This window comes from Hyla sarda, chromosome 1 (genome assembly GCF_029499605.1).
Source record: "Hyla sarda isolate aHylSar1 chromosome 1, aHylSar1.hap1, whole genome shotgun sequence".
In the NCBI taxonomy this organism is placed as follows: Eukaryota; Metazoa; Chordata; class Amphibia; order Anura; family Hylidae; genus Hyla; species Hyla sarda.
In genome coordinates this window covers 102,511,578-102,525,678 of record NC_079189.1, presented here as the reverse complement: position 1 = coordinate 102,525,678, position 14,101 = coordinate 102,511,578, and the positions used below count along the sequence as shown (strand labels likewise).

Below are 14,101 nucleotides of genomic sequence, written 5' to 3'. Positions count from 1 at the left end.
ATACAGTGATCCCTCAGGTTACGATATTTTCAACATACAATAGTCTTTTTGTGGGGACCCTGAGTTGTGGGGTGACCATGGGGCGTGAAGGGTGTAGGTGGATGGGGAACATGGTATTAACCCCAGGGGCAAGATGTTATTAACCCCTAATGTTCGTGATGCCAGAGTGGTTTTTGGGAACCGGTAACCACCCAAACGATATCCCAGTTATCCCAAGGTTAGGCAGGGCAAGAAGAGTCCACAACCAGGTTATGGTTAACAGAGGCTTTACTGAGGTCAGACAGTTGTTACAGTCTGTACAGCAAGGCCAAAATCCCAGAGAGTCAGCCAGTAACATGGAAAGGGCACTGCAGCTTGCTTGGGATTGTAATACTTTTGGATTAGACTTCCATGCAGCCACTCTGACTATAATTGACTTGACTGGTAACTTGGTTGTAGATAGAGGCAGTAGACATAGATGGCTACTCCAGGTGTACTAGATGTTGGATCTGAGGTGGCGGTGCTTTGCTGTTCCTCAGCAGGAGTGATGGTGTAAGAGCTAAGAGCCAAAGAGAGAGATTGTAATGGCTCCCCCTCTTATAAAGAGGGGCTGAGCAAGAAGCCCATAGGTCAAGCTGCAGGTCAGGTGGTCAACTGGTGCTCTCTGGGTAACATAACACGTCATGTGAACATAATGGGATACCTCCAAAGGTCCTTTATACTTTAGACACATAGGGGGAGATTTATAACACAGCATATTTAGCCACTTTTATGCGTCTTTTGATATAGACAGTTTTACTCTTTTTGCCTACCCGTAGAACTTTTTCTTTATGCTCATGTAGTTTTATGCTCATGTAGTGGTCACGTATTGATCATTTGCGAATTTTGTCAAAAGTCGCTATTTTGAGAGCAAAGGTACTTTTTTAGGTGCAAAGCTACAAAACCTACCATTAGACGTGAGAATCACTTCTACCTTTATTCACGGCAATTCAACCTTTATTCTCTTGTGGACAACAGCATCCCACTCCCCTTCTATGACACGTGCTCAGGAGCTGAGCGCGGGTCATAGCTGGGTGGTCCTGTCGGCTCTCTGCCACCAGGACCCATCTCTAATGCCAGACATAACTGATCACGGTGGTGCCCGGCTTTAACCCTTTAGACACTGCAATCAAATTTGATTGTAGCATCTAAAATGCAAGTAAAAATGTCCCGGCAGCTCTGAAATTAAGTAAAAACCCCTAACCTTCCAAATTCAGGACCCGGGAAAGTGTCTACTTCCCTCCCTAACAAGCGTCTAGAAAAAAGTGTATGTGGTAGAGCTTTTCCCACCACAGCAGAGCTGCGCAAAATTCATCATCCTGCTGCACCTTCTTGATAAATAAGATCCATGCTAGTCAAACCCACCACCCAAATAAACGTGGGAAAATGGCTCTACCGTAGACATTCTTTGATAAATCTGGGCCATAGTTCAGAACATTATACTGACTATACACAGTAACACTAGCTTTAATACTGGGGGAGACACTGCAGGAGCGCCCCTAGGACAATGAGGGACTCAACCTGACAGGGCCTAAGTACTGTACAGGAGTATATCCTGTACTGGGACATAACATTTTCTTGACCATTGTAACTTAAAAGCAGTACTTGACAGACAGTGCCAGAAACAGTCCGAATCAGTGGCTTGTGTGAATAGCTGAAACATTCAACCAGTGAACATTTTACTGGTAACCCCCTGTATTAAAGCAGTAGTCTAGTGCAGACAACTCCTGTTCCATCGTACCCGGGCTGAAAAAAAAAAGAAAAACTATCACTCCCCTTCCTGTGTTCCCGCTGAGCGCCGCTACAGCTGTTTGGTCTTCTGGTCAGTCTTCTTCCTACTTCCCTGTGCACGGATAGTCACACAGCGCTTCCGCCAATCACCGGTCGCAGCGATGACACGCTTCGGCCGGTGATGGGCTAAAGCGCAGTGTCACAATCCATGCACACGGAAGTAGGAAGAAGACTGACCAGAAGACCAAACAGCTGTAGTGGCGCTCAGCGGGAACGCAGGAAGGTGAGTGATATTTTTTTTTTTTTTTTTCAGCCCGGCCATGATGGAAATGGAGTAGTCTGCACTAGACTACTCCTTTTAAAGTGCATGCAATTATTTGCTGTATAGTAACATCTCCCTACAGTATAGTGCAGTACTCCGCTATTTTTTTTTTTCCTCCCTGTGCCATGATTAGCTTCTTCTTCACCAGGTGAGGGTGGCTCTATTTTTTTTTTATCTCATTATACTATGTTATACAGTACTATATTATACAGTATATTATACAGTACAAGACCCTGAAGAAGCTCCTGCCCTCTATGTATATAGGGATTTATATGTAAGGACTTGCTTTATCTGCATTGGTCATCTTGTCATTTTTATTAAATCTTTATTTCTTTTATGTTTTTTTGGATGATATTTTGGAGATTTTGGAACAGATTATCAATTTTCTGTAGAGTTATAGGGGGAGATTTATCAAAACCTGTGGAGAGAAATGTTGAACAGTTGCCCATAGCAACCAATCAGATCGCTTCTTTCATTTTTAACAAGCCTCTGAAAAATAAAAGAATTGATCTGATTGGTAGCTATGGGCAACTGGTCAACCTTTCCTCTAGATGGGTTTTGATAAATCTCCTCCATTGTCTCAAGATACAATATTTGTCCTGGAACCAATTAATATTGTAACTTGAGGAACCACTGCACACCGCTTTTCTACATACACAGCTCAACTACTCACACATGGATAGCCCAGCCACACAGACAGTACTACTACCCCATATACACAACTCTGCTACTTATATGTACACAGCTTGGCCACACATACACACATAACAAAGTGCCGCTCAACCTGCTCTTTCACTGGTAGCATAGAACCAGTGTGCACTATTCCACATGGCAGGTCGGAAACGTTACATACAGGGCATGTAACGTTTTTTTCTCCCGTCACAAATAACGTCCCTTATTCATAACGGACTATAACAGGTGATAACAGATGATCAAAAAATCCGAAAGACTTGAATGGAATTTTATAACTGCCGTTTTTAAGGGTTTTCTTAACAGGACATTGTAACGGGTCTTTAAAACGAGCCTTGGGTCAATCTCGAGCAGTCCTACCTGAAAATCTTCGGGTTCCTTTAGACACACCCTTTCCACCACCATACCTCCGCAAGTGTCTACTTTTGCTCATAAATCTTCAATTTGATTTAGATACAATGAGGCAGGTTGCTGGTACATAGTCCTTTCCGAAGCTGCATTCTTTTAAGTCTCCGGTGAATCCTAACTGGAGGAGATGTGGTGCGGCAGAGGGTACTCTTCTGCACATCTTCTTGTTTTGTCTTCTCCCGACTTTATTTTTGTTAGCAGTCCATGTCATACGCCTCGTCACTGACCATACTTTGTGTGGATCCTGCCTTGTGACTTCTCCATCACTGTGTGATCAGCACTAAAGTCTACAAATGTTCTCTTCTACATTACCTAGTCTCGGCCGCAAGGTCTGGTATTCCACGGTTTGTAGAATAAACTTAAATGGGCACTGTCAGATACAAAAACTTTTGATATGTTGTAAAGCATGCAAAACTAATAGCTTTTGCAATTGCTTTCATTAGAAAATTTTCGGTATGTACATTCTGATAAAGCCAGTCAAACAACTGCCCCCCCCCTGCCTGCTTGAACACATACTAGTCCTGCTGTGTCCATGCGTCATCACCTATGTCATGGACACACTTCCTTGATTGACAGCTGTGAGCGCAGGGCTCAGAGCTGGAGGAAAAATCTTCCCACTGTCAGCTTGTGTCCCGCTACTGTCAGTGAGGACAAGCTGGGAGTTGTAGTTTTGCTAATGCTAGGGGAGATGTGAGCAGACAGCATACTGAGGGAGGGGCCAGAGACCTGCAGTGAGGCCACACCCCCTCCCTTTGAGAGGAATTCAGAATAGTGAGCTAAATTAAAAGTGTAATAAAAAAAATAAAGGTGCTAGACACATAAAAATTTGATGTACGTGGTCAGGATTAGGTACTGAGTGATATATATAAAAAAAATTTGGTTTGATCTGACTGGTACGCTTTAAGTTTGTTTTGGAAGAAATTAGCTCTGTTTTACTCATCTGCTAATTTACAAACCTGCTCCTTGATTTAGGAGTCCTGTGGGCAGTCCTACTTCTTGAGTGACAACTATCTCTTAACGTAGGCTCACACAGTATAGGCCGTCAATCATGGAGTCACTTTGCTCACTATATGTGAAGGTGTATAAATGAATAAATAAGTTATACTGAATCTTTTCCTCCCTTATAATATTATGCCTTTACATAGAACAGTACAGTGGTCCCTCAACATATGATGGCAATTCGTTCCAAACGGACCATCGTTTGTTGAAACCATCGTATGTTGAGGGATCTGTGCAATGTAAAGTATAGGACAGTGATCTACAACCTGCGGAGCTCCAGATGTTGCAAAATTACAACACCCAGCATGCCCGGACAGCCGTTGGCTGTGCGGGCATGCTGGGTGTTGTAGTTTTGCAACATCTGGAGCTCCGCAGGTTGTAGACCACTGTTAGACAAAGTTGTACTCGCGTGTCCCCGCCGCTCCGGACCTGTCACCGCTGCCCTGGATGTCGCTTTCCATCGCTGTCGCCGCGTCCCCGGGGTGTCCCCGACACTCCGACAAGGCCTCTGCTTCCCCGGCAACCACGCTCTCTGTCGCCGCCATCACGTCGCTACGCACGCCGCTCCTATTGGATGACGGGACAGCGTGCGCAGGGACGTGATGACGTAGATGGAGAGCGCTGACGATGCAGGGGATCTCGAAGAGGACAGGTGAGTGACCATCACCGGAGCTCACGGGGCACCGTAAACGTCTATCCGGTGGCAGCTGAAGCAGTCTTTGCTGCCGGATAGCCGTTTATGTGATGGCCCCGACATAAAAAAGAATCGTATGTTGATGCTGCCTTCAACATGTGATGGCCTCTGAGAGGCCATCGCATGTTGAAATTATCGTATGTCGGGGCCATCGCAGGTCGAGGCGTCACTGTGTATGCAATGTGACAGGCTCCTTTAAATATTATATTGTCTGGCTACATAAAGCTCATATGGGTAAAAACATCCCAAAGAGATATAGTTCTCTCCATCTATAGGATAGGGATTAGTAGTACACATGGTTGTATTCCACGGTCCCACCCATAGTGCTGTTTACCCTGAGGATTGCTGTCAGGTATGGCTCTGTTGTAGGGTGTGGACTCATAACCTTCAGTAGTAAATGAGGCTTTGCATTGAGAAATACACACCAAGTGGCATTTAAGTGTGGTCAAGCATGCTTCAATTTAGGTGTGACGTGTTCTGCAATTGTTATATTGTGACAGCGCTTTGTAGCAGCATGAATACACCCGGCAGGGAACTGCAGAGTAAATAGGATTTTGTAGATCTTGTGCGTCTCAGTGAGAACGACTGGCTTCATTTCATTCATGCGTATTGGCTATATATGTACTTATGTTTTGTGAATCTCAGGCTTGATCTGTTTAATTTAATATTTTTCTTTTTTGTTAATTAACCATAATGGGAGTCAAATAAAGAGAATACAATAAAACGCGCTGTACCTGTGCTTACACGCTCTGCCTATTTAGCCCGTCTTTAGAGCAGTGGGTGCACACTGTCACCATGAAAATGCTTTTTTAAATTTTCTCTCTCTTTGTGGGGAAATATAGTCTAACTTCTTGATTAAAACCCCTTGTTTCTGTAAGTACCGTAGTGGGTGATCTGTATGTCCAGTGGGTGATCCTATAATTGAGTGGCATTGTCCACTGGAATTGGACAAAGTATGTTATACTTGGCTATAAGGGGGGTTCATATGTAGAAGTTTGGTCAGTATTTTTAGTCAAACGTAATAGTGGGTCCAAAAAACGAAAAATGTTTTTCTCTGCATCAGTGGCACATCTGGTGTTGGCTTAAAAATTCTGACTAAAATGGCCAGTTTTGTAAATTTGTTATATTCATTTCTCAGGACTCTGTTTGGCCCATAGTATCCAGTGAAGTCTAATTTTGTCTCAAATTGAATAGAACATATAAGGGGTGGGTACACAACCATATTAAATTTGGCTGAAATCTGTCTAGCAGAAGGGCATAGCTACCCCTTAATACGTTTTAGATAGTACAATGCTGCTGTGTTTAATCTATCCATTATTTTAGGTAGTGACTGTACATTGGTTTGGTCCACAGTTAGCTAAGAGATAGTTAGGAGTTAGAAATGGCAGTAATTCCTTGATCGAGAAAGCAATACCATGAACAAATAGTTAAAGGGGTTATCCAGGGATATGAAAAGCATAGCCATTTTTTTCCCCACAGAAAAACGCAAAACACCTGTCTGCAGGTTGTGTGTGGTAGAACAACTTGGCTCTATTGTGCTGAATGAAGCAAAGTTGTAATTCCGCACCCAACCTGAGGACAGGTGTGGTGCTTTTCTTGGGAACAAACATGGCTCTGATTTTCAATTCCTGGATAAGTCCTTTGAAGAGATGTGACAAGTGAGAAAATGAAGCCTGTATATGACCTCATCAGACATAGTTTTACCTTAGACTGATAACAACCGAGCTCCCAACTTCATATATTACCTATATGAACAAAGTGAGGTCTACTATTTACTGGACTACTAGTTTATCAATGGTACTTTTTCATATGTATTATAAAATTGGTAAAAAGCTAATGTGTCTGTGGGTTTAGGAGATACATACCTCCCCCTACTAATTTGTCATTTAATATGAAATTTTTCCTACGCGTGAAAATGGGGGACATTATCCATAGTGTTTTGAAGCATTGCCTTCCTCCCCCCATGGTCATGAATATGTAAAGGATGGTTCCCTAGGGATCAGAGCCACCATTTTGTCTGGATTCCTCTTATCCTAGAGTGAAGAATAAAATTGGGGTAGCCGCAGGATTCTGACAGTTATTGTCCGGGTGAGCGATGGGTGGGAGGCGATGGGGCGCTGCTCTTTGATCACCTCCCACCTTTAATCACATCCCTGAGCACCTCGGAGCGCTGATGAGACAGAGCTTAGAAACAGAATGAAATGCCATTTTTCCTGCTTCCCCAGCTCTGCAGCATGTGTGTGTATGTTCAGACCGCCTCAATGGTAATCTGTGTGCACTTGTTTCCTTAGCACCATTGTCTTGGTGATGCTTCGTTTCCATCGCTCTATAGATACACACACACACAGGATTAATGTCACTGGGCAGGAACCCTTCTGTGACTGTGTGTGTATAATCCATAGTGAACCACAGACAACACGAAGGGTTAACCAGCCTTCTCCCTCCATAATAGATTGTTATGCATGGACATATTGTGATGTAATTCAGTGGCTGCCTGTCTTCACAAGCACTGGGAGGGAGGGCTCATTCTAAGGGCACGCTTTGTTTCTGCAACATCTGGTTGGGGGAGTGCTGCCCGACAGATTTGCATAGTAGCTTTCTGGGGTTTGTGATGTGCACGGCTGGCAGTCAGGGTGATGGAATGAGCTGCCTTTTTGAATTGCTTTTTTCTGCCTTCCTTCTGCTGCTTGGCTCTGGATCATTGGTGGTGAGCTAAAAATATAGTGTGGTAGTACATGGAGGCAGTTTCTTGCTGGATATCTCTCCACTTTTTCTGAAGACATGTTATGGTCTCCCAAATTCTCCTTATCCAATATGCGTGTGCGGCTGACTGCAAGCGGACTGCTCCGAAATCTGCGTCTGCCTACTGGATACCGGAAAAGCTCGGTGATATTCCATGCAGGTTAGTGCTGTCTACATGTACGGTGTGCAGTGTCTCAGTGCTAGTAATAGCAGGGGACATCTTGTTTACTGTGGCAGCTGATAGCTGATACACACTTGTTAGGTGTGTGTGTGTGGATAGAGATATATATATATATATATATATATATATATATATCTATCTATCTATGTTATAACTTATTGCTTCAGTGTGCCAGTCTTTTTTTAAATATATATTTCACAATAATTTTTGTGTGTGTTTATATATTATGTACATTTGAGTTGCTTTTTTGTATTTAATATAAAATGCATTGAATGGACCACTTTGTAAGAATGATCTGTCAGGTCCATTTTAGTACAAAAAAAAAAAAAAAAAATCATTTAAAGTGATTTCTGTTGATATTGTTTCCATATGCATAAAATCCAGTCGACTTGGTATAAACTATATGAATTTACTGAATAATAGTAAAACCACAGATAAATAAAATGTAGAAGCATATCTGATCTGAAGGTTAAATACAATAGCAAAATAATTTACAGGCAAGCTATGTAATGGATATCAGATGCTATTAATACCAGCAGATGTGTTGGTTTTAATGCCTAGATCTGATATGGCCGGCAGTCTAATGGAGGGCTCATCACCTCCACCCTCCATGCTGCTGTTTTTTCGCACTCACACATTTCCAGTATCGAGCCAGTGGTCCAAATTGTGACTCTGTATGGAGAACTATAGGCAGTCATACTGTTTCCTAGGTGATGGCAGAAGATCTATGCAGATATAAATAGCGTTTGCCTAACCCTTTATTACCATTCATGTAGAATTGGCTGCAAATTTCTATCTGCAGGAATATGTGTATGGTGGGAGGACATGCGTCCAGCTTATAGTGACGCTTATGTTTTATAGCGAAGGTTCTTCATTCAAACATGGAAGAAATAGACCGCAAGCCAGCCTTTGCCTATACAGTATAAGCAACCAATGAGTTATAATAAGGTGGTAAGAAAATGTGTAATTCTGCAGGACCACAGGGCTTGAAGACTCTCTGCAGGTTTGGGTGCTGAGAATTACATGTAAAGCAGTCATTTGGGGAAATGGAGTTGGGATCTAGCTATGCAGTTTGTTGTTGGTTTACAAGGCTGCTGATCTTATTTTAGAGAGGAGATATTTATTCCTTGAGACTAGTACTGCTATTGGCAAGCCATGTAGAGAGCTGGGATTAGCAAGTCTTTTACACGCTATTAGTGGTGGTGGCTTGTGTATAAGGTTGCAATTGTGAAAACCTTTAGCTCTGCAGTCATACACTTTGAGATGAGCTTTGTGAGTCAGTGGCACGGTCTTAAATCGTGCAAATAATTGACCCTTAGCTGTTAACCATACGGTTGTCTTTGACACATTAAGACCAGAAAGGGAATTTGAGGTTAAATATATACCACACCTTTTGGAGTATGTTTGGCAGGTGTGGTCCACTGAATGCACACCCTAGATGTAGAAGTGTCTGGCATTGATTCTTACAAAAGGATACTGCACTGTATAAGTTTCCATTTGGACTATTATTGAAGTATTGATAAGCCTAGCCAATGGTGCATTCCAAGACCATTTTGCCAAATTTATTCCTAAAGAGAATGTAGACTTCAGTAGTCAAAGGTTTGAGTAATAACATCTCCCAGGGTTATACACCTGTCCTTAGTGTTGTGCAGAGACTATAAAAATGATTCTAAGTCAGAATGTAAAGTTCTTTCTTTGCCAAATATGCTATGTAGCTATGGACACTGTTACTGTCGTAGTGTATTTCTGGAACTGTAGTAGACCCATGGTTTCTTCTATGCCTCTAGCCCATACTTAGAAATCTAGTAGGAGCCTCTGTACCAAACTGCAGTTCATGAGGTTAGTTCCTACTAAAAGTTTTCTAAGGTAAGTCAACCAGTAATGGGGTCAAGGGTTCAAGTGTGAGGAGCAAAGCCTAACTGACTAGTCTGACTCTCAGAAGAACTGTTGAAGTATAAAGAGAAGTGAAGAAGTTCCATTCCCACCTCCCCAAGAACAGGGACCAAATTGTTCCTGAAATGAATGGAGCACGCCCTTCATTCTCTATGGGGCCTCCAAACCTTGCCAAATAACAGTCCCTTGTCCACCACCAAAAATCATGGACAGTAGGCACATGAGCATTAGAATTGGACTGTGGAGCAATGGAAAAAGGTAGCTTAGTCCGATAATTTTTCTTTTACATTGTATTGGCGGCCAGGTGTATGTTTGTATGTAAGTATCTCACTTACCAGGAGAAGAGCTAGGCGTTGATACTATGGGTTTGAGCTATTGTGAAGGCATAAGGGAGGCCTACACACTATTTGGCAGGTGGTTTTATGTTTTATAATGTGATAAGACATTGGTATTTAATGTGTAGTTTTCGAACACGCCGTTTTGAGACCTTAAAGGCTCTCAATTGAGTGCCCTTAGGGAGTACACCTTCTATGTACTAAGAGATTTCTTTGTAGGCCTTATTTCCTTTAGGTTACAGTCATTGAAGTTCCCATGCTGAGAAGATGGGTTTAGCATGTTTGGGGGCCACATTATATATGATAATTTAAAGGTTTCCTACAATTACGCTAAGATGTCAAAAGTGCCATGGTTCTGGGACCCTGAGGTTAGAACCACAGTAGGGCTCCCAATCTTCTGCATTAAGCATTTTTTGGACAAAAATTGCAATATATGCAGAGAAAAATTTCCCTTGAGGCGCTGCGCTCTACATACAGAACCTAATGGAGCCTATATAGCTTTGTGCTATGGAGCTGTCTGAGACACAAATGTGCCTGATTTTTGTCTTTATTAAATAGAATCCAGCTCATTTTAAGAAACAGAATCTGAGCTGTTATTGTCAGTGGTTATCAAATCTCTAGGATAGGCTATCCATATTAGAAAGGAAGGGCTCACTTGAATGAAACATTGTGTCACCACTGATGTCTGTACAACAACTGATACAAGGACACGCCATTGTAAATATTAGAGGTGACATTACTTGTACAAACACTGCGGCCCCTACAAACATCTGATCCATTTGGTCTACAAACAAGTAGTACTCAGAGCTTAGGGTCCTCTAACTACATTGCCTGGCATTCAACCAGTCCTAGGGGGCTATTAAAGTGACTTTCCCCTTTAAATACCTAAAATTAAACTCATTGTGGTTACATTCCAAGAGTAGTGTTCAGCCAGTGAAATTTGATTGGTTTTCCTTAGTCTGATGTCTGAATCCCCAAATTCTGGCACTAGTGCGGCAACAGAGCCTCATGAGGCTTTATGACTCAAATTAGATTCTGAACACATAGCTATAGCATGATGGTGGAACAATAACACAGGAAGGCTGGATCTCTGAGGGACTGTGCCGGCAGGAAGCATGGATGGAGAACATGCTAGTATTAATAAATCGCACTGGTAAGAAACCCATTGTTTTCCTTTATCAATTTATTACATTTCAAGTGCTTTATTTAAGAGCAGTCTGTAAATAGTTTTCTAGCACATAAATCATAAAAGTTTGTTTAATTATGTCTGCAAGGATGTGCCCAAAGTGTGTACTGTGCTAGAATCACTTAGAACAGCAGGGGGTCTTTTCTTTAATGATTAGGGTTTAAATTTGTTTTTAAAGGGGTATTCCATGAAAAAACTTTTTTTTGGCTCCAGAAAGTTAAACAGATTTGTAAATTAAAAAAATCTTAATCCTTTCAGTACTTATGAGCTTCTGAAGTTAAGGTTGTCCTTTTCTGTCTAAGTACTCTCTGATGACACGTGTCTCGGGGAAATGCCCAGTTTAGAAGAGGTTTGCTTTGGCGATTTGCTTCTAAACTGGGCGTTTCCCGAGACAGGTGTCATCAGAGAGGATTTAGACAGAAAAGAACAACCTTAATCCTTTCAGTACTTATGAGCTTCTAAAGCTAAGTTTTTTTTAATAGAAGAAATTTATAAATCTGTAACTTTCTGGAGCCAGTTGATATATAAAAAAAAATATAAAAATTTCCTGGATAACCCCTTTAAGCTAACGCAAACAGATCAGTAATAGAACATGTTATTGGTTTAAAACACTGTGGTATACCCTGGGGGCAGAGAGTTAGCAATCTTACCCTGGTCTTTGTTACCCCTTGTCCACAAAAGACATCAGTTTTATAAATTGCACATCGTATTTTAAATGAAGTTGTGACAGACCGCTAGACAACCTGATCGACACGTCTCCCCCTTTGTGTATATAGGAAGAGACCTGTCGATCAAGCAGTCAGGAAAGGAGAAGCTGGCAGGGAACACCCATTTGACACTTAACTCTGTTCCTGGCCCCATTTGTTTCGAGGAGAACATAGCTCCTTGTCTGTCTAAAGGGAGCCTGTTGCTATTCCTACTGCAGTGATTCGGGAAGCATGACTCTTCTGACAGTCTACGTCGGTTATGTTACTTTAAGGCGAATGGTAGGGTAAGTAAGCAAGGTGATTGTATCCAAGCGCCTGCAGAGCGAGCTGAGCTGTGACAGAGGTTAGCATTTCATGAATTCAAGGGTATAAAGAAACAATCCTAATTTTAGCTATGCATTCCATGTAATGGTGGTTAGCAAGGCTGTAAATTCAGTTATGGTTTACATTATACTTAAGTGAGACATTACAGTTTACAATGTGGAATTGTTCCTGGTTAGAAGAAATCATCTTTATGCTGAAGAGCTAGTTTCTTGGCCTGTTTTAAAGAGGTATTAATATCTATGCAAAATATGATGGCACCCTTAAAGGGGGTTTCTACACCTATACAGTGATCCCCCAACTTACAATGGCCTCAACATACATAGTTACATTGTTTGTATGGTTGAATAAAGACATACATTCATCAAGTTCAACCAGGGAATTGAAGGGTAGGGGTGTGGCGCGAAATTGGGGAAGGGATGGGATTTTATATTTCTTCATAAGCATTAATGTTATTTTGTTCCAGGAATGTATCTAATCCTGTTTTAAAGCTGTTAATTGTTCCTGCTATGACCAGTTCCTGAGGTAGACTGTTCCATAAGTTCACAGTTCTCATGGTAAAGAAGGCGTGTCGCCCCTTGAGACTAAACCTTTTCTTCTCCAGACGGAGGGAGTGCCCCCTCGTCCTCGTCCTGGAACAGTTTTTCTCCATATTTTTTGTATGGGCCATTAATATACTTATATACATTTATCATATCCCCCCTTAAACGTCTCTTCCCAAGACTAAACAATTGTAACTCCTTTAATCGCTCCTCATAGCTAAGATGTTCCATGCCCCATATTAGTTTACTCGCGCGTCTCTGCACCCTTTCCAGCTCCACAGTGTCCCTTTTATGGTCTGGTGACCAAAACTGATCAGCATATTCCAGGTGAGGCCGTACCAATGCTTAATAAAGGGGGAGTATTATGTCCCTGTCCCTCGAGTCCATGCCTCTTTTTATACATGGTAATATCCTGCCGGCCTTGGAAGCAGCAGCCTGACATTGCATGCTATTCTGTAGTCTATGATCTACAAGTACACCCAGATCCTTCTCTACCAGTGACTCTGCCAGTTTAATCCCCCCTAAGACATACGATGCATGCAGGTTATTAGTACCCAGATGCATAACTTTACATTTTTCCACATTGAACCTTATTTGCCATGTGGATGCCCAGACACTTAGTCTATCCAAGTCAACTTGTAACCTATACACATCCTCTATAGACTGTACCGTGCTACAAAGCTTGGTGTCATCTGCAAAGATAGAAACAGAGCTGTTCATACCATCCTCTATATCATTGCTAAATAAATTAAACAACAGCGGGCCCAGTACTGAACCTTGGGGTACACCACTAATAACCGGGGACCAATCAGAGTACGAATCATTGACCACCACTCCAGGGGCGGACACAGACAGCAGAGGGCCCCTGTGCAAAGAATGTGCCTGCCCCCCCCCCCCCCCCCCCCCAGCACTGTGCCCCCTCATGTACCTAGACCCCACCGAAGTGCCTCCACTTACTCCGCGCGTGTAGTGTCGCCACTTGCCTTGTCCACCACGGGATGGAATGGCTCCTGAGGTGGGCTCCGGGTGGCCCCTGTCACTCTGTGTGCAGCCCAGGCCCGGTGAGTACTCCCCCGGGTCAGCCTGTCCTGTATCTAGCTGGGAGGCAGAGGGCAGTGCTTTACACTCGCACCCCTGGACTTAGCACGACACCCCCTGGTTCCTTGGCTCCTTAGTGATAGAAGTGACTTACAGGCAGGGCCAGCCCATTTTTATGGTGGGGGTCTGACTCATGGGACCCCCACCAATCACCTTGGTTGAAATGGCTCCCCAAATGTTGGAAAGCTGCAACTCCCATCATGTCTGAATTGACTACAGCTGATGGACAGTCAG

At 42.7% G+C, this 14,101-nt stretch overlaps 1 protein-coding gene across 8 annotated transcripts in view; it reads left to right on the top strand.

The window, feature by feature from the left end:
- Positions 1-14,101, top strand: part of MTUS1 (microtubule associated scaffold protein 1) — a 259,211-nt gene that overhangs the window by 155,130 nt on the left and 89,980 nt on the right. The window contains exon 1 of one of the 8 annotated variants that reach the window (XM_056559087.1): positions 6,979-7,764. The exons of the other annotated variants lie outside the window; for them this stretch is intronic. Within the exon in view, the coding sequence (XP_056415062.1) occupies positions 7,644-7,764 (121 nt within the window). The 5' untranslated portion in view covers positions 6,979-7,643. Of the gene's footprint in view, positions 1-6,978; positions 7,765-14,101 lie in introns of those variants that run through there. 8 annotated transcript variants of the gene reach the window in all.